Below are 24,245 nucleotides of genomic sequence, written 5' to 3'. Positions count from 1 at the left end.
TAATTTTCAAGAAGGCTGAGTATATTCATTATATAAAGATGTGTGAGCTATACAATCCTGTGCATTGCACTCCACTAGTTGGCCAAGACATTCTAGGATTAGTGTACTTGGGGAGTGGGAAAAGATGAAATAGACAATAAAAATGTCTGAATCACTATTTCTAAATACTGAGAATTTTCATTGAGCCTAATGGTAATTTGAGTAAATATAAAAAGGCCATCAGAAGTGATATTTCTTTAGATTTACGAATTAGAAAGTTGCATTTCATTACTTCACTTTCTCAATCACTTTCTGACATCTCTAAAATTTAAGTGATAGTTATTCGGTTGGATAATCCATGCCCATATTTGTTTTTTTCTTTCTTGATCAGATCAGCACATTTCTCAGGCTTTGAGGTTTTATTGGAATTTTGCTTTCTATGACTGCACATGCCTTTTAAAATAAGTAGAATCGTGTATGTTCTGTAATGCCATTTCAATACTGACTGTATTTTGAAGTAAAAATCTTAACTTGATTTTAGACTAAATGACATCTTCAACAAGTTATGTGATTGATACAGTTAGGGCTCTCATATATTGTAAAGACTGTAAATAGAACATTCCTTGGAGAACATCTCAAAGAATCCCTTCTGGTTTAACAAAGCCTAAATTTGCTGCATTTGTTGCTTAGTACAAAATAGATCTTCACTGTGGCCTCTTCTCTTATTGCATATCTTTTATTGCATTCCTGTATAGATTTCAAGATCCTCCTTTGTATTTTTAAAATGAGGGGTTTCTCTAGTTCAATTCATCTTATGATTTATTCATTAACTGTATAGGCAGGTAAAATAGAGAAATCCTTTGTATTAAAATTTGTAACAGTTTTAGTTACACATATATAACATATCTTATGTGAGAAACATACATTTTACAAAAATGGTAGCAGTAAATATATTGTGCTCTTAACTTTTTTACAGGGACCATATAAGCATCATACAGTACTGTATGTAATCATCTTTTATATTATTAACCTACAAAAATTCCAATGTAATAAAATAGTTTTTGTTCCAGTGACTAGATTTGTCTTAAATGGAAAAGACCCTGTGTAAGTTGTTTACCCAATAGGCAAGACTAAACACTGATAATTTGTTTAGGATTGATATTCTCCAAAAGATTATAAGGTAAAGTAAATCCTTTAAACATAAAATATTGTTCCGGTGGGGGGAAAGTCTATTTTTTTCCTAGACACAAAAATCTTTAGTTGCTTTCTAAAGCAGATGACATATAAGCCCAAGGCGGTGCTTAACCCATAAATTACAGAAGGGTCACATTTTGGAAACTTGAGCCATTTTTTATCCCAGTGGAATAGTCTTTGGTTTTCTTACCAAAAGGCTTATGTATTGACTCATTTCCTTTACCAATATGACAATTTCCTACACACATTTAATGCTTTGGGCAAGATTGCAATATATTAACCAATATTTTTAAAAACACTAATGTTTTTTCATTAGGAAACTTAAACTACTATCTATTTTATATCCTAGCTTGTTTTCATCCATAAATAATATATTATTTGGGATGTTGGCTTCTTTAGCTGTTCTTGTAAATTACTGTTCAATATTAGTTTCCCATAATCTGCAAATGAAAATACTAAATCTTTTAAACTATTTTGGATTGTGTGTTTGTATCTTTATAACCATGTTATTATGCTTATTGCATGCACTAGAGCACTGAGTGTTATCTGCTTGTTTGTTTTTTTCTTACTAATCAGAACATGTGGTTTTTAATTGTGAACACTAACTTTAGCTTTAGCTATTCATAGAATGTATGTGCTTAACTAACTTATGGCCTTTTTTGCTAATAATTCATGGTTGTCCTACAACCATTTAGGACGCTGCATTGGGATACAGATCCATCAGTTCTTCAGCTTCACTCAGATTCCGATTTGGGGTATTGACTAGATTTATTACCTTCCATCTTTTGTAGTTACTTTGATTCTTTGTGAAACTGTACTAATTTTATTTTGCCTAATTTCTAATATGTAGTGTATAGTTAGGAAGAGTTATTTTACTGTGACACCTCATTTATCCTATATCATTAATGTATATGTGATTTTCTAGGTACCCAAAGTCTACCAATTTAAGTGCACAATTTCCTTTTATTCTATATTGATAAGGTTTTCTAAGATATAAACTTCCCAGGCTTTTTCTAATACATATTCTACATGAACTTTTTCTGAGTTACTCAATATGAGCATTAATCTGTTTTCCTGTATTGAAATTCACTGATGATTTCTAAGATTTTGTGAGAGAGAGAGCTGTTGATCTCTACACTATGGCCTCAGATTGCTATTTATTTATTCATTCATTTGTCGTAGACTCCAATGCACATTACAAATGTTTGCTGCTGCCATTGTGGCTGACTCGGTTCTTTTCCCCTGATAAATTACAGTCTCTATAACATATGACCATACCTATTGGAATTTTGTCTAATATAAAAGTAAATAAGCCTTTAATAAGGACATATAAGAAGAATGATTTGTTCTAGTTCATTAACTGAAAGCCCTCTCTATTGGCTGCCCTGAGGCTTTTTCCCCTCTATTATAGTATCCTAATTCTTAGTAAAAGTGATTTTTGGATAAGTGAGGTATTACCCTCCTACCCTTCTACTCCTGATTCTTGGAATATTTTGTTTTGATATTGTGACTTTTGTAATATAGACCTGAAATGTACTCAAATTAGTGACTTGGTTCTGGTGCTTTGAGCTTGATCGTTTTTCCAGATATCTGAACAATTTACTTTTTCATATGGTTTACATCTTAAAAATCAATATATAAGAGCAAGTTAGCGCAGAGGTTGAGTGCCTGCTTTGCATGTATGAGGTCCTGGGTTCAATCCCTGGTGCCTCCTTTTAAAAAAAACAGTATATAAAATTTCTTATTTAAAATTTTATTCTTAGACTACTAGGTTACTTCAAATATTCCTAAATTTCTCCATTTGATTCATTGACTATGCTTTTAAATTTTTCCTTCTTTAAGGCTAACATATTCCTAAAGTAGAAAATACATTGAGACACTTCTTATGGCCCATATTTAGAACCTTGATGAAAGGGAACTTTCATAATATGCTAATTTTATTATACTTTTTTGTATAGGATTTTAGAGTTAGTTGCTAAACAGAATTGAAAAGCTGTTTATATACGAAAAACAGTTATTTTGCCAATGATATATATATTTCAGATATCCCGCTTGATATTCTAGAAATTATAGCAATATCTTTATTGGATATTCTTTTTTTTTCCTCCCACAAATAAGGTGTTTTATTTGTCACTTTTAAAAGGCTGAATTTTAAACAGATTCTTAGACTGGTGGCTCATATCCATCAGCTTCTTCTAATTCAGCACCTTTCTCATCTTCGATTGCTTTTCCAGAACCTTCATTATGAAGCTCAAACTTGGGCTTCTTCAGCATTTTTACTTTTCTAATGAACACATCATGGAGAGGATAGATTGATTGGCAAGACTTTTCTATCTTTACCAATGCTGTCTGGACTTTATTGACCACTTTAAAATAATTTGTCTGTACCTCTTGGGTCATGATTTCCATCATTTTCTGGATTTGGCAGGCCTGTTGGTACTGAGCATAAGAGTTCTTCTGAATCTGTTGTGGTTTTTAATAAAACCAACACAGAACAGATGAAGCAAATAACCACTGGTAGTTTTGCCATCAACATGTGCTTCAGGGAAACGGACTTTGGCCCAGTGGTTAGGGCGTCCGTCTACCATATGGGAGGTCCGCGGTTCAAACCCCGGGCCTCCTTGACCCGTGTGGAGCTGGCCCACGTGCAGCGCTGATGCGCGCAAGGAGTGCCTTGCCACGCAAGGGTGTCCCCCGCGTGGGGGAGCCCCACGCGCAAGGAGTGCGCCTGTGAGGAAAGCCGCCCAGCGTGAAAAGAAAGAGCAGCCTGCCCAGGAATGGTGCCACCCACACTTCCCGTGCCGCTGATGACAACAGAAGCGGACAAAGAAACAAGACGCAGCAAATAGACACCAAGAACAGACAACCAGGGGAGGGGGGGAAATTAAATAAATAAAAAATAAATCTTTAAAAAAAAAAACAAACATGTGCTTCAGTCATGGCCTGCCATTTTTTGACCATGGAGAACATTTTGTCACAGGTAGGAACCATGCTATGGAAGTTGGTTAGGCAGTTTTTGCCCTGCACATCTTCAGTAATTAGTTCATCATTCTGCAGATCATCCCAGCTCACTTCAGAAACATGACCCTTAAGGCCATCAAATGCCATGTTGGTTCCTGTGTCCTTGTAACTAGTGTTTTCCTAATATTTCTTATATTAAGCATTGCTAGTACTTTTACTTCCTACCAGTTTTTCTTAGAAAATGGATTGACCACATGGTTCTTTGCTCCCTTTTTCTGGATAGTCTTTTAAGACAGCATAATTGAGAACTGCTTTGGGAGTTTGAAAGCATACTTTGAATTTAAACATCTATTATAACATAGAAAAAAATCCCCCAGATCTTTGAAAGAGATATTTTATTTTTGGTCAGTTTTCCTCAGGCACAACCCTGTTCCTCCTATTTGTCAAAAAAGAATGTATTTCCTCTCTTTAACTAAAACAGAAGTGACTTTTGTATTTTTATGGTATTCAAAAGATCTTTTGCTTTAGTCTCAGGGTAAATGTATCTGTAACTTAGTAGTCCAGTCTATGAATCGAAAACAGTACCAATCATGCAGAGATAAGAGATTTAAAAGCCTTATTTTACTTTAAAATCTAAATTGACAGTTATGACTCTCAATTTTGGCAAAATATAAGTAGAAAAAAAATATTTTTAACAGAAACTTAATAATCTGAAAACTGCAGTTTGCCTGTTTTTTTATAAGGGAACTGAACTTGGTCTGATATGTAAGATTTTGACTCTTCAGAAAAGTCCAAAATCATACCCCCCTAAAAACAGCTCTCATAACCAACTGTAGTCAGGTCCACTCTGAAATTCCAGTCTTCTTACTCTATTACCACCCACAGTTTGCTTGAAGAAACTAAATTATTTGCCTTTTAAAGTGAAAAATAAACACTCTGACTGATTCAAAAATAGCTTTTGTTTTTGCTACCTTTTAATTCTTTAGTTAAAATAAGGCCAATTCATTGTTTATCTAAAATTTCCTGAATAAAACAGGGATTTAAATTACAATGTTGGCTACACATGAATGTTTAATTCTTAATTTTCCAAAATAACATAGTTTGCTGTAATTAAAATGTATCATTTGTTGTATTTAAAAACATTTGTATTCACTTTATTTAGACGAGGACCAATTAAACTTGGAATGGCTAAAATTACGCAAGTTGACTTTCCTCCTCGAGAAATCGTCACATATACAAAGGAAACTCAGACTCCAGTTATGGCTCAACCCAAAGAAGGTGAATGAATATCTGTCCTTAATAATGATTATCATTAAGCCCCAAAATTAAATAAGTGGATTATTTTTTTCTTCTTCACCCCTCCTTCCTTCCTTCCTTTCCTTTTTCTTTATTTCTTTTTTGGTGGCGCTTTTTTTTTTTTTTTTTTTTTGCATATTTTCTTGGGGAAATATAAAATTAATGCCTTGGGGTTTCTGAATTTATATCTTTGCTGTTTTTTTTAAGAGTTTCTACACCTTTTCTTTTAGATGTTAATATAAGCTATGTGTATGGTTTTAACTTTGTTGACACGAATTTAAGTCTTTCAGTCATTTTGTCATTGATGTATGCTACCTTTAAGAAGTAGAAAAGTTTAGGAATGTTCAATTTCTGAACATTAAGCTCAGTGTTCAGTGAGCATAATTCTTCCCCAAAAGAGAGTGTAACCCACAGTAAATGAAATCATATTATTTTTTGTAGAACATGCTGTATCTGATACACTATTTATCAGACCATGCCAATAAATAAATCTAGGCCTAGTTATTAAACCTCTTCTGTTATGATGCAAGGGCTCTACTACATAGATTATGTAGTTAACCTTTAATCTGTGTGTAAGGGAGAGAAGTGTATAAGAACATTGTATCAAATGTAGTCTTTGGTTCTTAAATAGAAGAGTTGCCATTTTTAAATTGGGAGTTAATTTTCTTATTCTTATTAAATAGCTAATGATTCAAGCATAAAGCTATACTTTTTGTTTTGCCCATTGAGGCTAATGAACTTACGTCAAGTAAGAGGGGTTTATTTGGGATCCTTAATATAGGTCCAAAGTCTCATATTTGAAACCTTTGGGGCCATGTGTGTATTAGAATTCAGAGTTTTTCAGATTTTAGAAAACTGGTAAATTATATGCTATATGTAAACACGCCAGCAAGGTCTTAAGCATTTTCAGGAGTGAATGATGCTATTTTTAATACTACGTGAGATAAATAAGGATTAAAAATAGATTTACCTCCAGTCATGTCAGGTTTACCACCAAATTGAATTAGGGATTTTAGAGCTATTGATATCTTGGAATTGTGGATAAGGGATTTTGAGCCCATAATAAATTATCCTTTTAACAATCTGTGTATAAGGAGCATTTTTTTTTCTAATTAGCCAGGAATATTTACTTGTATTTAATTATAGAAAATGAAGCATAAACATTTTCTTTATCAAATGTTTGATTTATTTTAAATTTTTTAGTTAAATTACCACATTTCTCCACTAAGGAGAAACAAAAGTAATATTCATTGCAAAAATCCCAGAAAACGCAGGTGAACAAAAGGCAGTAAATGCTTGAAATCCCTAGCTATCACCAAAGAAATCTTTAAATTTTCATATATATGTGTACATACCTCAAACTAGTATTATAATTATTCACAACCTTTTTTTTTACTTAATAGTAGATCATCACATGGACCATTAACTCTCCTTTGAGTGCCCACTAAGAATGGAACTAAAATAAATACCTTAAGTTTTTCCTTTCACTTTTTTTTTTTTTAGGAGGTACCAGAAATTGAACCCAGGACCACCTCCTACATGCTAAGCAGGCAACTCAACCACTGAGCTATATCCTCTCCTCTTCCTTTCACTTTGAACTTGTTGCTAAAAGGAGTTGACATCATCATACACATTACACACACACACACATAATTACACTTTGAACATTTTTGGAAAATGAGGGTAACATTTTTAGCCATGTTAACATTCATTCTATGGATACATTTTTCTTCATTCCTGCTGCAAAATTGGTTGGTAAAGTAGCTTTTCACACTTGTAAAATAATCATCCTACCAAAAAAGAAGCCACTGATGATAAACTCATTTAAGACATAAGCAATTTAGAAAGGAAGGGAGGGAGAGAGGGAGTAGAATATGGAGAATGGTAAATTACTGCAGGCTTCCATAATTTCCAGGAAAATACTACTCCATTAATCAAGTATATTAATTTGATAAGCATTATGTTTGTCTTTGGGGTCTACATTATTAGATATGTTAACTCAGAAACTGAGCAAAATGACTAAAATAAGGGCAAAATGATTCATTTAAAAAATAGGTTTTATTCTTCATTGGATAATGTAAGAATTGTATTTTTAGTTATACAATATACTTTTGAAGTGCATTTGGGGTTTTTCAGAATGAAAATATTCTGAAGCTATTTTGGGCAATGTACTATGATATACCTACAATTGTAGTCACTAAATGAAGGCTTTCTTTTAAAAAAAAAAAATTCTAATAATTTTAGCACAGTACATCATAGGAAATTTAGAAAATGCAGAAAAGATATAAGGAGGAAAATGTCTGTGATATCATTACTAATGATAGCCATTACTAATATTTTGTTTCTAGTCCGTTTTCTATGAGTATGTTTTTTCAAAAATTATACACACACACACACACAGAGTTTAGTATCCATCTTGAAATGTGCATTTCCATTTGCTTGCTTTTTAGCTTTATATAAATTTAAAAATACAGACATTTAACTTTGGACTACTTTAAATGTATAGACTGGCATGATATAAGACTGGTGTTTTTTGTTTTTTCAAAAAATTCTTTTTCCCATTTTTATTTTTGCAATTAATTTTTAAAAATTAAAGAAAAGTCATGATTTGTTAAGCTGATAACCCGAAGCACAAGATAATCTGTGTTCTTTTCAGCTTGAAATTATTCGAGGCAAAAATTTTAGCATCATCATACTTCATCTTCTTTGCCTACATTTTTTATAAGCACAGAGATGGTTTCTTCTTCATTGTTTTAATGCCAGGACTAAACATTGGTGTGTAGGGTACTCAGTAAATATTTTCTGAAGGAATTAATTGTTTTTACCTATTCAGGAGAATAATTTTGCCTACTTGGGGTGTTTATTTGCATGCTTCTACTCCAGAAGTAAATACTGAGAAAATAAGTAATTTTCAAATGTCAATGCTTCAGTATAGTTATTGGTGAAATTGGGCAAAACAGTATTATTAGTCTTAGTTCCTGGTTTTACTATAACTATAATAAATTCTAATTTTCATTTGCTCTTAACGTCCAAAATTGAAACCTTAATGGATTCTCCTTTATAGCCAACCTTCTTGAATTCCTTGAGGATACACTATGTAGACACAAATTAAATGTACTGTTATGATGTATTCTCTGTATCCTTTTGAGTGGTTTGAACAAAACTAAACCTGTCAGAATCTTTTTTTTTTTAAGGTTCCAGGGCTGAAAATTGAACCCGGGACCTTGTATATAAGAAGCTGGCACTCAACCACTGAGCTACATTGACTACCTGTCAGAATTTTAAAATGTATTATTTTAGCTATTGGTTTGTACCATTTGTTTTCTAAACTTCATGTTTAAATTGATCATTGAAATTAAAACGGCCAAGAGTGTCTACTACATTACATATCAGGCATAGTGTGAGGCACTTTACATTACTTCTTAAGTCTCTAAGCCAAACCCTGGAAGTTCAGTATTGGTTCCATTTACACATGAAGAAGCTGAAGCTGAGAGAGAGAGCTTATCATGTTTCACAAAGCTTGTAGCTATGACCAAGTCTGACTGATTCCTATGTGTGTGCTTTCCCTTTTCTGCTGCCATTGAAGCAGGGACTTCCATGCTTTTATGATAGTAACCTGCAGTAAGAAACTCATGTTTTAAAAATGCTGACCAGGACACATTACATTTATTGGTTTAGACCTGTAGTTTGAAAGAAACAAGATAACATAATTGGCTTATTTGTTGGTTTATCCATTTCAGTTCAATATTGTTTAATAGTGATTGTCTCAGAGTATATTTGAATAAGTGGCTCTGATCTTCCATGGTGTTAAATAGAAGTTTATCTTCATTGATAGAATGTGAAAGTGACAGGATGGGTGAACTGAGCCCATTTTATAGCAAGTTTACCCACATCAGCACTCTTTACCTTTTACATTTTCCTATGTGGATTAGAAATTTAGATGAAATTTTATTAATTCCTATGTGTATTCACTTGTAATTTAGACAATATTCACTTACTCTACTATAAGTTTATTGAATATATGCTATATATGAAGGTACTAAATTGTCTTTTCTTCCATTTTGTGGTTCTTTTAGTTACAGGTTAAGGTTTATAAATTGAGGAGGACAAGAAATGTATCCTGATACCATAGGGCCATCCTTAACCTTTGGAACTGTTTTTAAAAATGAGATCATTTCCTTTCTATATCATTAGTTATTTTCTTGTCTAGGGTTTTTACATTAAGTTCATTTCCCAATATTTGGAAAATTGAAAAAGAGGGAAAGAGAAGAATCCTGAAATTAAGGTTTTGTAATAGAAAAAAATAAAACACTTTTTGCTTAACTATACTTGTGCTTACCCATTGTTTAATAAAGTACTTCTCAAATGTAGCCTAGTTGGTTCCGTTTAAGAATTATATAACAAATTTCAAAACTCACCATGAGACAGAATTGCCAAAATCACTATTTGAGTTTAGCAAATGGTAAATTAAACTTGGGAGAGCAGTGTAATCAGTGCAGAAGTTATGTGAGTTACCAAGTTGAACATAAAAATTGATCTTAGACTTTTTTTTTTTTTAATGATAGCCTATTCTTTTCAAAAACTATCGTTTTTATTCTTCTCTTTTTTCCCCATTCTAGCCATCTTCTTGCTGTCAAGTTTACTCTCTAAGTTGGTAGTACTGTTTCTGAACTGAGATGCTTTGCTGTCTTAAAGCACCTACTGTGAATGAAATTGGCTAGAACCATGTGACCTCAGTCAATTTCACTCTCTGCAGGTAAAAAGCTTCTCATGGCAGGAGCATGGTACCCACAGATATACTCCTGGAAAAGGTATTTTCTCCCTTTTTAAAAGTTTTCAACTCTTTTGAAAATGGTATTTTTTCTTATCCCATCTTTAGTATGATTTTTTTGTTGTTATTGCTGCTTTTAGAAATAAGGTATTTTTAAAGGAGGAAAAAATCCTGAAGCCATTTAATCTAATCAACTTATTTACACCCAAGGAACTTATTTGATGACCCTAAGGTTGCAGTGTGAGTGAATTTTGGGGCTACAACTAGATCCCAGCTCTTGATTTCCAGAGATGCACTATTTCCCGCTTCCTTACTTGTGTGGGGTTTTGTAATTATTGTTTGTATTGGTTTAAAAGCTACAGACTTTTCTCCAGATACACATTGATTAGAATTTATAATATGTAGACAATTCTTACATATAAATAGCTTTTAATCTGTTATTACATGATCTTCTGGAATCTACAATTCTTAGGTAGACTAAATTTTGGGCTTCTGGTTAGTATTACCCTTGTCTAAAATTGACTTTTTTCTTACTCTGGAGTAAATTGATGACACATGTAATAAATTAGTTTTAACCCTCAGAGAATCTGTTAGACTACAAATATAACTGAAAATTGAAGCATTTGTTCTTACCCTTGATTGAAAGGCAGTTAGCATATCTGAAACTATGACCTCAAAAAATACAATATTTGATTAGAGATCATAGATAAAAGGATCTACATTCAATGATGCCAATACTGCCAAAAATAAAATCTGAATTATATCCAAAAAAACTTAAGTAGAGAGACAAATTCTGTGTTAAAATCAAGTAAATTGTATAAAGTATTACTCTTTTAAAAAAATTCCCCCAAATTACTCTTAGATCTATATTCAGGATTGTTCCTGATAAAATAATCAACTCTGTATTTTTCCCTTGCTGAAGATCCAAATTGTTAAGGAAGTCTAAGTGGTCTTGTATCTTATTCTAAATGGTTAAAAAAAAAAAAAATGAATGAATTCCATGATACATTCATGAAGCTTTGTCTTACTCTAAGATTCTCCTAAATATGCATTTGATTTTAAAGAATAAGGTATAAGAAGTTGAAATTATATCAAACAGATTGATACAAAGTGTTCAAAATGATGTTGATCCAGAAAAAAAAGGATTTTGAAAATATTAAAGGAAAATCATTAAAATCTAATCTATATTATAAATTAATAGTTTAAGCATTTCCCTGTAAGATTCTCATTTTATAAAAAATGTTTGTGAAGTTTTCATAAATTGAATTTTTGTAAATCAAATCATATTTTTATATGAAAGACACATTTCCTGATTTTTAGAACTCAATGGCAACTTCCTTTGTACCATGAATAATCAGACTAGTTTCTTCATAAGATTTTTTTTTTAAGATTTATTTTATTTCTTTCTTTCTCCTTCCCAGCCGTTGTCTGCTCTCTCTGCCTATTCTCTGTGTGTTCTTCTGTGTCCACTTGCATTATCTGGCGGCACTGGGAAACTGCGTCTCATTTTTGTTGGCGTCGTCTTGCTGCATCCCCTCTCCGTGTGTGTCGTGCCACTCCTGGGTGGGCTGCGCTTTTTTCACGCAGGGTGGCTCTTCGTGCAGGGCACATTCCTTGCACATGGAGCACCCCTACGCAGGGGCACCCTTGTATGGCATGGCAGTCCTTGGCGCGCAGCAGCACTGCACGTGGGCCAGTTTACCACATGGGTCAGGAGGCCCTGGGTATCGAACCCTGGACCCTCCATGTGGTGGACAGACGTTCTATCAGTTGAGCCACATCCGCTTCCCCATAAGATATTAAATTATCTCAAAATAAGGTACACCAGTTACTATAGCTGCATAATGAATTGATAGGCAGCATATGCATTTCCTAAATCTTAATGTAGTAGGATGGGATTTGCTTTTCATTTCATATCGAGAATTGGCTTAATCATGATAACTGATAGATTCATAAAGATCAGTATTGGGAAACGGACTTGGCCCAGTGGTTAGGGCATCCATCTACTACATGGGAGGTCCGCGGTTCAAACCCCAGGCCTCCTTGACCCATGTGGAGCTGGCCCATGCGCAGTGCTGATGCACGCAAGGAGTGCCATGCCACGCAAGGGTGTCCCCCGCGTAGGGGAGCCCCACGCGCAAGGAGTGCGCCGGTGAGGAGAGCCGCCCAGCGTGAAAAGAAAGTGCAGCCTGCCCAGGAATGGCGCCGCCCACACTTCCCGTGCCCGCTGACGACAACAGAAGCGGACAAAGAAACAAGACAAAGAAACAAGACGCAGCAAATAGACACCGAGAACAGACAATCGGGGGAGGGGGGGGAATTAAATAAATAAATAAAATCTTAAAAAAAAAAGCAGTATCAATGTCTGTTAGTAAGGATTTTCTAAGATCTTGCATGTTAACTTTTTAAATGTGTAGTAATATTTAAAAATAATTCAAAGTGTACTTTTGTAGCTTCTTAGCTATATGTGTCTTCAATGTAATATGATATACAGATGAGAAAACTTGCTGTGCAGACTCCTTCTTTCAGCTTAACAAAAGCCACCCATTTCACAGATGATTTAACTTTGATTAACCTCCTCCATTGTAATAGTTTATTCCGACAACTAGAATTTCATTCCTTGGTGTTATTTCTAGGTGCAGTTTAATTTACAGAACAGCTTTTCTTTCCATCTCACCAAAATACATCACAATTTTGATGTTAACTCAAAGTAAAAATTCAGTGGTTCATTAAACCTAGTTTTAGCATTCATTGACAAGAGATTTGTCATTTTAAAAGTAACTGCTACTTTTATGCAGTCTTTACTGCTCCTTTTATAACCTTAGATTTCCTGTCAGAGAAAGCATGGAGTTAACCACTTAGCATATTGTAATGAATATTCATCAATAAATTGATGTGACATGGCAGTCCCATTTTTCAATCTTCCTGCTCTGTTGCAGTCTTTTCTAGTTTTACATATATTACAGCTTATCATGTAATAGGGACTAGCTTAGAAAATCTTTAGAACCTACAGTACTATATTTTTGGTCATGCTAATAGTACTTCAGTAGCTCTCTATTCATAAAAAGAAGTATATTTGTTTTAGAGAAATATTTTCCAATCTCATATTCTTGATGGTTTGTATTTTTACCGAACATTTTATATAGAGAGAGAATTGTTTAAGAGCAACTTTAAAACAAAAATATACATTTTGCAGTTTTTAAAAACTGCATTTCATTTGTTTTTATGTTCCTTAAGTTTCTTTAGCTTAATCATTTTTATGAAGCTTGAGCTTTAGTACTTATAATAGTTTGAAGATCAGTTTTTAATTCACGTAGAAAGAGTTATGTACATTCATTCTAAAATGAAATCCCAATTGAACATGCATTTCAATAGTTTATGTTCATCATTCACCTCCAACCTAAAATAATTTATATGAACAAATAGGCATGGCAAATGCCATATAGTAGACAGATATAGATCATTGTTGAACGTGCTTCATCTACATTTTAAATTGTAAAGGAAAAGAGCATCTATAAACAAGATCTTTCCTGTTAAATATGTAGATTATGAGGTCACTTAGCACTAAAATACCACATGCATTATGACAGGAATTTGACATCTGTCATTGGAAATGGTACTTAGAAGCCATATAATGCAACAGTGTTAAGGGAGGGGAACAAGATGTGGGTAGGAGGCTGTAATTTATAATTCACAGTGCTCAAGAATGAACTGTCCATGGTGACTTAAAGTCCCTATCTTTGATTTTAGGATTTATGTACCGTGAACCCTACTATAAACAAAATTTATTAGAAGAGCTGATACTATAAACAAAATGGAAGAAAAAATATTCTTATACCGAATTTTTAATTGAGTAAATGTCTTGTTCTTCCAATTGTCAACTTTTAAGTTAAATATAATTAAATTCTTTTATTCCATTACCATTGTAGGTGACTTTTTGGCAGAATTTCATCCTAATATTTTAGTGATACAGTATAGAGTTACTACCAGTTATACTGTTTTCAGATTAATAGTTCATTGTATATGAGAATTCATCTAAAAAAGAGTACTGTCTGTTTCTCTGTGTGCTTATTTTGCCCAAAAAAGCTTTCATTTTTTAAAAATAGCACAAAAGCTGTAATTGGCATGCTTTTGTAAGGAAGTGTCAATGTGCAAGAGAGTGGTGATCACTAAGAATTCTTTTACGTGTTCTTTCCCCTTTGCACCACCACCTCCTCAGCAGGGTCACTGAGATCACTAGCTTTTCTTGAAATGGCCATTTTCACTGGCAGGTGCATTATACCCTGTATTTTCAGATTGTTTTTCCATTCTGAATGTTTGGCAGGTTGATTGCTCTGGCTGCATTGACGGAGAAAGGGCTGACAAATGCGGTTGGGCTGGCTGAAAAGACAGTGATTACTGTTTTCCTTTGTGGCTGATTGAGGCCCTTGAAAGGAAAAATTTTAACCTTCACCATTTGGTTCAAAAGTATGAGCATATATTGAAATCATTCGTGCCATTTATCCTAGTTCTGTAAACTTGTCAGAACATAAAAATCGCTCAATTTCAAGTAATGTAGGATTGGCATACGTCATTATCATTTTGATTAAGTTGGAGGTTGTAACATTGTGTGCATTATACAGTGTCATTTAAAGCTTTCTTTCCTAAAGGAACAGTCATATTTTCATTGCTTATACTATAGAGTTAGGAAGATTTTCATAGCTCTCTAAACCTAACTCTATGTGTGTGGTTTGGCAGCTGGTGTGGCCTACAAGCTGCATTTTGTTTGCAGGGTAAAGGCTTGTCTGTAGGCCTCCTGGAGTGTGGGTAATTGCACAGGCTGACATTGGGGAGAGGCAGGATTGGAAGCAGTCAAGCGGAAGAATGTTATGCCATCCCATTGCCACCTTGTAGCAGAAAGACACAATCCCAGCAGTGCCATCTGGTTGTTGCTGTCTAGTCAGCTGGCATGGCTGCTGGGACCATGAGTTGGCAGCTGGTTCCCATCCTTGACCATTCTTTTGTGTACGTTGTATATATGTGTGTTTTAGATAATTTTGAACATGGGTCAGGGAAGTGACTAACAAACAAGTCCCCTTATTGAATAGGCTCTCATTACTTGAGATGTACTCTGCTGCAGACACCGCTGTTGTTCCCTTGTAGACAAATGACACATCTGTTTAGACAATAAAAATAAATGTTTTCTTCACAAAAATTCAGTTAAGGATATAGAAAAATAGAAGGTAAACAGGGTTGTACATTCTATAACATTTTAAAATAAAGGACTTTTATTCCTGATTTGGGATATAAGAGGAGATTTAGTAATTAAAAGAAAAAAGTCTTAGAAATACTGTTTTATTATATCAATAAATTTATCCAAATTAAGAAACATTATTTTAAGTGTTTATTGCCACATCTTACAACAGTAGATAATGAGAGTTGGCGTTTAAAATGACAGAATAGAAAATGTGGTCTCATAGCTATTATCTTTAAAATCTGCGTCTCAAATAGCAACCTGAGAGTTAATGTAAGCCGTCTTTTTGCCATATGAAGACCCATTAGACACTGATGGTTTTGGATCACAAGTAAGCAGCCAGCTCTGTAGGCTATTTTAGACATTTGATTTTCTTCATTGTACAGCATTAACATGTCAGCAAGCCACAAAAAAACTATGCAGGAGTTGCATGTTGTTCTGTCCTAAATGATAAATCCTTGCACGGTTTTAGAGAAGTCCATGAGGAAATCATCCCAATTGTTTATATATCCTATTTCAGTTTATGGAGCTACAGAATTTGGTATGATTAATGATGAAGTACCATATGGGTATGTATAAAAATTTAACCAGTAGGTTTCATTAATTCTTCTTTTTAAGACTATGTTGATAAAATTCATATTACTTGTACTTGTCCATCTTACAGCAGTTTACTTTTACATTTATCTGGGAAGTTGTTATACCTTCTGAAATAGTACCTCAAAAGCTATCAGCTATTTTCATAAAAGTGATTTTTTATTGGTCTGATTTTTCAGATGAAGAGGAAGATGATTATGTAGTAACTCCTAAACCACCTATTGAACCTGAAGAAGAGAAAATTTTAAAGAAAGAAGAAGAAAATGATAGCAAAGGTATCTTAAAATTTTTAACTTAAAAAAATTTTGTTGATCCTGTTGAGATTTATTTTATTATTTGTACATTAAAATAAAATAAAAAGTGTGAATCAAGGTGAATCAGTGTGTGACATTCATTGATTCAAACTGTGATAGTGAGTTGACATGCTTTAACTGACATAAATCAAACTTGAGAAAATTGTTTGTTTTCTAGCTCCCCCTCATGAGCTTACTGAAGAAGAAAAGCAACAAATCTTGCACTCTGAAGAATTTTTAAGTTTCTTTGACCATTCTACAAGAATTGTAGAAAGAGCTCTTTCTGAGCAGATTAACATCTTCTTTGATTACAGTGGGAGAGATTTGGAAGACAAAGAAGGGTAACCTTTAATTGCTAAGACTATGGCTTTAGCAAGTGATAAATTACTTTAAGATTAAGAGTGATATGAATTATAACACTTTTTTTTGGATTTGCTCCTTTTCTGTAGAGAAATTCAAGCAGGTGCTAAACTGTCATTAAATCGGCAATTTTTTGATGAACGTTGGTCAAAGCATCGTGTTGTTAGTTGTTTAGATTGGTCATCTCAGGTAAATACAACAAAATTGATTCCTGTTAGCAGTTGATAGTTTGAATTATGGGAACTTTATAATTAAATCAGTATTTTAATATAATAATAGAGGGTGGTTCTAATGTTACCGTATTCATTTTTTCGTATATACTTTGGAAGATTGAAAACATTATTTCTATTTAAAAATTAGGATTTTATTTAAGCCATAAAACTCAGTTTTACTGATTTCAGTTTCTCTCATCACATACATTGGATAAAATTTAAATACATTAAAAATTTAAAATAATTAACTGTACTAATTTAAAATCTGCTAGCATCCCTGTGAGCATAATTCTAGAGATATTTTTCTTGGTGAAGTTATCAGATTATTTGTATTTTCAAAATAATTTGATAAAAAGTTGAGTAACTAGGAACATAAAACAATTCCTATTTATGTGTAACATTTCTTTTTTTGTTGATTCTTATAAATAGTACCCAGAGTTACTTGTGGCTTCCTATAATAACAATGAAGATGCCCCTCATGAGCCTGATGGTGTGGCCCTTGTATGGAATATGAAATACAAAAAGACTACCCCAGAGTATGTGTTTCACTGCCAGGTAAGATGGTTTTAATAATCTCCCCCAAGTTTAAGAATTCATTAATGAATTTAGACAAGTGCCTTTTTTCTTTTCTTGTCAACATAATGATTTCATTGGATTGGCATTTACTAAACCACTCTATATTTGCAAACAGATGTTAACAGAAATTGAAGACTTTTCAATTTAGCAAGATCTGCCTTTTGTAGCTTTTCTGACATCTCTTATAATGTTTAATCACACCTAAAGTCTTTTGCAGTTGTGATTTTCTGTTATTGTGAGTGATTGCACAAAAGGAATCTTTTATAAAATGTCTTTTCTACAGGGAGTTTCTCAGGAACTTATTTGTTGAATATACAATTAGATGGTTGGCCCACTGAATTACTTATACATGGCCTGAGGAGTTGGAATTAGATGGTTTTAAGTAGAAACATATGTTTGAAGTAGAAAACAGATGCGAATTTTTAAAGTGGGTTTAGTGCAGAGGTTCTTAACCAGGAGTCTGTGAGCGCGAAGTAAAATTCAAAAACACATTATTCTTGTGGGGATGTGGTGATGCGTGTGATATATTTATTAAATAATACACAGTATAGTATGGTCTTAGTAAGGGATCCATGGTTTTCACCTGACTGGCAAAGGGGTCTGTGGAACAGCAAAGGTTAAGAACCCCTGGTTTAGTGGAGGGTTAGAATTTGTAGTGTTTTCAGGTTGCATAAATTATAGTCTTTTAATAATGTCATCATTCTATAAAACCACTTAAGTGAATAAAAAATAACATATTTCTACTATCAGATCACTGTCAGAGGCTAATACCAGGCCAGTTATATTTTGATTTAATACTGAAATCAAGTGAAATAATTTCTTTAATAAATTGCTTTAACATTTATATGAAAAATCATTTCATTTGACTTTTTAGCAAAAAATATATATTTTCATATTTCTGAAACAAAATGAAAATTTTAAGCAGTTCAATAGCTGTTTTATTGCCCTTAATACCATATAGGAAAGGGGAAATATTTTGGGTAATAGGTTTATTTTTATAACTTGTTATTCTTCTTCCATTTGAACCTTGAGTATGAAACTCTTGCTTACAGTCAGCTGTGATGTCTGCTACATTTGCAAAATTTCATCCAAATCTGGTTGTTGGTGGTACATATTCCGGCCAAATTGTGCTCTGGGATAACCGTAGCAATAAAAGAACTCCAGTGCAAAGAACTCCACTGTCAGCTGCTGCACACACAGTAAGTAAAAGATTATTCCTATTAGACTTCTGTGCTCCTTCACCATTAAGTACTTAGTATGTTCATCATAGTAGTCTTAGAATGTGCTTCCTTTGATGTATAAATTTCTCATTATTTAGCAACCAAGAACAAAGACCTTTTTTTGTATTTTTAGGGATTTGTTTTTCTTAGAAACTTATGTCTTCTGAAATTGAATCTTTTTGTTAATCAATATAATAGCAGCAAAGTTCACATTAAAACTCCTTTCAAAGTTGAGATGATTTTGATATGAAACAGAATACCTGTGATTAGACAGTAAAAAAAAATTTTTTTTTTAAATACTCACTGAAAACTTACTTTAATGTCTCTTTCCTTAGCACCCTGTGTATTGTGTAAACGTAGTTGGAACACAAAATGCTCACAATCTGATCAGCATTTCTACTGATGGAAAAATTTGTTCATGGAGTCTGGACATGCTTTCTCAGCCACAGGTAGGTTAAATTTGGGAAACTCTGAAATTGTGAAGGAAATATTGTTATTATTTAGATGTGTACATACCCCATCTTAGATAAGTGGCATAAAAATATAATAAATTACAAACCAACCAAAACTAGAAAAAATTTTAATAAACAGAAGTTGCATATTTCTAAAATAATTTCTTCAATTTTGTCTGTTTTAGGATAGCATGGAGTTAGTTCATAAACAGTCAAAAGCAGTAGCTGTGACATCTATGTCTTTCCCTGTTGGAGATGTGAACAACTTTGTCGTTGGTAGTGAAGAAGGCTCTGTGTACACAGCATGCCGCCATGGCAGGTAAACCTAGACTGGAATTGGCAATTATCTGAAATTCTCCCTTGAATAATTTCATTGAAACAAATTGTCCCTTATTTATATAGAAATCTGTCCAAGAGCCACTTGTGTGTCAGATGATCTGAGTTCTAGGTTATAAAATTAAACTTAAAACTTAGAAAAAGTTCATTTTGTATTCAGGTTGTGTTCTGGATTTTGTGGGTTGTATGTGTGCATGCATACACAGAAGTTAGTGATAAGGAGGAACATTCAGTAATTCTTATACTTTATGCATATGCCACATACTGACTTCTATGAAGTTGTAAGATTTTTAGCTGTTTTTCCATTTCAGTTGATTTGGACTTTGAGCTTTAGTTCAGTCCCCCGATAATTGTACAGTAATGTCACGTACACATTTTAAATTGGCCAGTATTTCTCCTGCTGTTCAATCTGTTTTGAAATTGTCTGGCTGTACCTTATCCATTGCTTCCTTATATAAAATTGAGTGTCCAGATTTCATTCACATACAGATCACCCTCACTTCAAAGCTTTTGATTTAGAAGTAGCCCTGATTGTCTCTCTTACATGTAGCATCACTTTACCTCTATTCTGCTGCTGCAGATATTGGACTTTTGGGTTCTTTTGTCAGTAGCATCATGTTTATGGTTTATTGCTTTAGCAGTCTTGTCAAATGTGTATAGAATAACACTCAAGTTATTCTTATGTGTCATGAGCACAGAATTGATGTTTGTTGAAATTATGCCAAGGTCTGATATTTAAACCCATAATAAAATGTATTTATATTGGTCTACTTGCAAGAAAGTTTCCTAACATTTTCACTTTTATGAAATAGCAAAGCTGGAATCAGTGAGATGTTTGAGGGACATCAGGGACCAATCACTGGCATCCATTGTCATGCAGCTGTTGGAGCAGTAGACTTCTCACATCTTTTTGTCACTTCGTCATTTGACTGGACAGTAAAACTTTGGACAACTAAGGTATCTGAAATACAGATGTTTTCTCATTTGCTCAAGTTTCTGACACAAGGTGGTGCTCTAATACTACACAGGAAAAATGAAAAGCTTCCAAATACCTTAGAATTATTTACTGATAGATCAAACCTGATAAAGTCACACTGGACATTAGTGAGCCTGTGGACATTGTAGTGTTCATAAAAGTGTGCTGACAAGTATGGTAACTCCACACATAAGTAAAGACCAGTCTTGCCATCACTTCAGACTTAACAAGCACAGAGCTGTTAACGCACAACTGAATTAGGAGAAAAGTCCCTGAGTATCTCTCATAGCACTTTGCATAACTGTCATACAAACCCAGCACAAAAGCTATATATTTGCTCTTTGGAGAGCTTTTAGGGTCTTAAGAACTACAGTGATTTACAGCGCTGATGGGAAATGGAGAAAAGACAAAGTAAAATGATTTACTTTGAAGTCCTTTACAAAAAGTATATTTAGAATGAAATTGAATCATTAAGAAAGCTTTGTGGGTAGGCATGGGTGCATATACTTTTTTGTTTTCTACAATGAATGATTTAAATTGTTTGGTTTTAATAAGCTTCATTTATTTAAAAAAATCTACTTATGTGAGAAAGTGCTTCCTGAATCCTCCAGTCCTTCAGATAAGTATGACATTGCAGGAGAAAGGTTGTAAGGATTTTGGTTTAGTTTCTCTGCATACCATCTTTTGACTGAAGAATGGCTGGAACCTGGCCATTTGAAAGTCTCAGTGCATATCCAAGTAGAGGAAACATTGCTGCTGCTATAGATCTTGTAGTTTCATCTGACCCTGTTTTAAAATAGCATGCCTAAACTTTGCTGTCAAATTTCTCTGCAGTATTACATTGTCACTGGTATAACTTCATCTTCAGTTTATCAGATTCTATTTAAATTAAATTTTAAGCTTTTTTTTTCCTGTTTCTGTCTACCTTATCCTAAATATTAACCTTTTGAATAATTCATCATGAGACAAAGTTTAGATACTTTATTTGGTTCTTCCATTTCTTTGGGAAAACCTAGAAGTGTTAAGAAATGTTCCTTGCTATTTTAGGGAACTCATTTATTTTTTGAGTGCTGGCTTCAGAAATTTGGGGTGAACTCACTGTTCATTGGTTCTTTTTTAGTGCTTCCTTTTAGTCTAATATGTAGTGAGTTAGAAAACTTTGCCTACAAGAGCTTGCCTTTTAAAATTGAGTGTTTGCAGATTTGACATATAAGAACAGTACTTACCTTAAGTCAAATGATGGAAACATAAAAAAGTACTTAACACATTGTCCAACATGTAACAGGCTGTACAGTTTTCCTCTTAATGGGATCAGACAGAGCCTTATTGCATTTAACAAATCCTGTTTTCTTCTTGGATCATTCTTTAATGTTCTTTTAATGAGATTTACACAGTGGGGAAAGGTAGAGAAAGAAGACTATTGTAACCACAAGCAAAGAGAGGCATAATCTAGCCAATAAAATCAATATAAGATGTAGAATCAGAGAGATGAACAAAACTATTTCACTGTAGTCTACAGGCAACCATAGAAGTTGCTAGATTTCTGGATATGCTTTCACCTTATGGTCCTTTATGTAGCCTCAGGAGACATTACGTATTTGTTAGGTTGTTAGCTAGCTCCCTTTTTTGGTAATTGAGAAGTATCTTAGATCTTTTTTTTTTTTTTTTTTTTAAAGATTCATTTATTTATTTTAATTCCCCCCCCCCTCCGGGTTGTCTGTTCTCGGTGTCTATTTGCTGCGTCTTGTTTCTTTGTCCGCTTCTGTTGTCGTCAGCGACACGGGAAGTGTGGGCGGCGCCATTCCTGGGCAGGCTGCACTTTCTTTCACACTGGGCGGCTCTCCTTATGGGCGCACTCCTTGCGCGTGGGGCTCCCCTACGCGGGGGACACCCTTGCGTGGCATGGCACTCCTTGCACGCATCAGCACTGCGCATGGGCCAGCTCCACACGGGTCAAGGAGGCTCGGGGTTTGAACCGCGGACCTCCCATGTGGTAGACGGACGCCCTAACCACTAGGCCAAGTCCGTTTCCCATCTTAGATCTTTTTGTAATTTTTTATTTTGTTTTTTTAATCTCAGGGCTTGAGTTTTCTAGCCCTCTTTTGACTCTAAATTTGAGGCTTCCAGTTTGCCAATTCTTATATATATATATTACCAGCAGGGTAATGCTGGTTTTATATATATATATACACCAGGATTGGATAATGAAGAGTTTATCTTGCCTAAACAAGAGCAGAATGTATTTGTTATAAGAGACTGATGCTTGCTTTTGTGGTACTGCACAGCTGGTTGATTTATGGTCACTTGTTTCTGTAGTTCGCTATATTTCAACATAGAACTGCCTTCTAAATAAGAACGACAGGCAGGCAAATCTCTTTGCCTGCTGATTAAGCTGTGTGTTACTTCCTTCCTTGAACCTCATATAGAAGACTCTTCATTCAACCATGATACATGCCTCTCCCCTCCCCATCACATTTACATACCTCTCCAAGGTTAGTAGCCAAAGTATGGATGAGCATAGAACGTGGTATTTTCATACATGCCCAAGTATCCTCTAAAACTTCATGAGAAGATTTACCCTTTACTCTAGCTTTTCTGCACACAAGTAGTTCTGCTCTGTGAAGGGTAGAGCAGCAACAGTCTACTGGGCAAATATTTTTGTATTTGGCCACATCATAACTCTTAAGTCATGTTTCAATCTTGGATTTATACTTCCTGGTTATTTATGTTGCTCCTATTTATTTCTGTCCTGCCGAAAAACTTTAGATAGAGCCTTCCTAATACAATGGTACTCTCCATTAAAATAGTGATGCGTAACAGACAATTTTAAAAATAATCTCTCTTTTAAAAAACATTCCAATTCTAGCTTAAGCTTTTTAAACCAGGACCTTCACGTTTTGACTTTAACAGATTTTTAAAGTTTTGTTTGTCTGCCTCTACTTTTTGAGTGCTTTCTGACATTGGGAATTGAGCCTCCATAAATTGGGACTATGTATGAATTATTCGATACTGCAACACTGTCCCAATAGCAAAAGAAGATTCCTTCTTTCTTCCTTTCTATAAGTCCTTTAAAAATCCCTAGAAATCTCAATTTGGCACTGCCTCTAATTTATTTTAAAGTAATCTGCTTCTCTAACCATTCTCTAATCTTTTCCTAGTCAGGAATTTATAATGCACTCACAGAGTTCTTTTTCATCAAATTGTTTTTATGACTTTTTTTAAACTCACTTATTTTTAGTAAATAAGATAAAGGAAGACTATTTTCTACCAATTGGTGAAGTCTAAACCTACCAAAACATTGCAAACATTGCTTTTAATTTATTTGAAGAGCACTGTTAACCTTCTCAAAATACCAAATTTGAAAATTCAGAACAGAGGCAATTTGGCTGGTCTAAATGGTAGGGAGAATACATGAGGAATGAAAGCTTCTTCAAGGTAACCTAGGGACTAATGCTTGATTTGGGATAGACCTGGTAAATTAGCTTCAGGTTTACCACATTTAGACATATTTGTTATAGATTGCTCTTAAAACATAAGAATTATTTATTTCGGGACAAAATGGTCCAATGTATGTGAAATGTACTCTAAGAACCAAAGCCTATCGGAACCGTATTTTACCATAAAATGACAAACCTAAGATTGTTGATTTGGTAATTTCTTAGAATAGGTCATTTTCAGAATTTTATAGTCCAAAGACACCTTAAATTTTCCTTCACAGTCTCTATGGTCTTAATTCTCCTTATTTTAACAGCTTTCCTATTTTAATTTTCAGAGATTACCAGCATTAAAACA

At 33.9% G+C, this 24,245-nt stretch overlaps 1 protein-coding gene across 7 annotated transcripts in view; it reads left to right on the top strand.

Annotated features, from left to right (window-relative positions):
• DYNC1I2 (dynein cytoplasmic 1 intermediate chain 2) overlaps positions 1-24,245 on the top strand; it is a 63,570-nt gene that overhangs the window by 27,341 nt on the left and 11,984 nt on the right. For 4 of the 7 annotated variants that reach the window (XM_004460779.5, XM_023589479.3, XM_058300651.2 and 1 more), the window contains 9 exons: positions 5,297-5,412; positions 16,208-16,303; positions 16,500-16,662; positions 16,771-16,870; positions 17,323-17,448; positions 18,522-18,668; positions 19,025-19,138; positions 19,327-19,460; positions 20,290-20,434. In XM_004460779.5, coding sequence (XP_004460836.2) covers positions 5,297-5,412; positions 16,208-16,303; positions 16,500-16,662; positions 16,771-16,870; positions 17,323-17,448; positions 18,522-18,668; positions 19,025-19,138; positions 19,327-19,460; positions 20,290-20,434 — 1,141 coding nt within the window. Of the gene's footprint in view, positions 1-1,868; positions 1,929-5,296; positions 5,413-16,207; positions 16,304-16,499; positions 16,663-16,770; positions 16,871-17,322; positions 17,449-18,521; positions 18,669-19,024; positions 19,139-19,326; positions 19,461-20,289; positions 20,435-24,245 lie in introns of all 7 variants that reach the window. The other 3 variants (XM_071216295.1, XM_012526072.4, XM_058300647.2) reach the window with 1 other exon arrangement.

The sequence above is a fragment of the Dasypus novemcinctus genome, chromosome 7, assembly GCF_030445035.2.
Source record: "Dasypus novemcinctus isolate mDasNov1 chromosome 7, mDasNov1.1.hap2, whole genome shotgun sequence".
Classification (NCBI taxonomy): Eukaryota; Metazoa; Chordata; class Mammalia; order Cingulata; family Dasypodidae; genus Dasypus; species Dasypus novemcinctus.
This window is presented reverse-complemented; position numbering and strand designations above follow the sequence as displayed.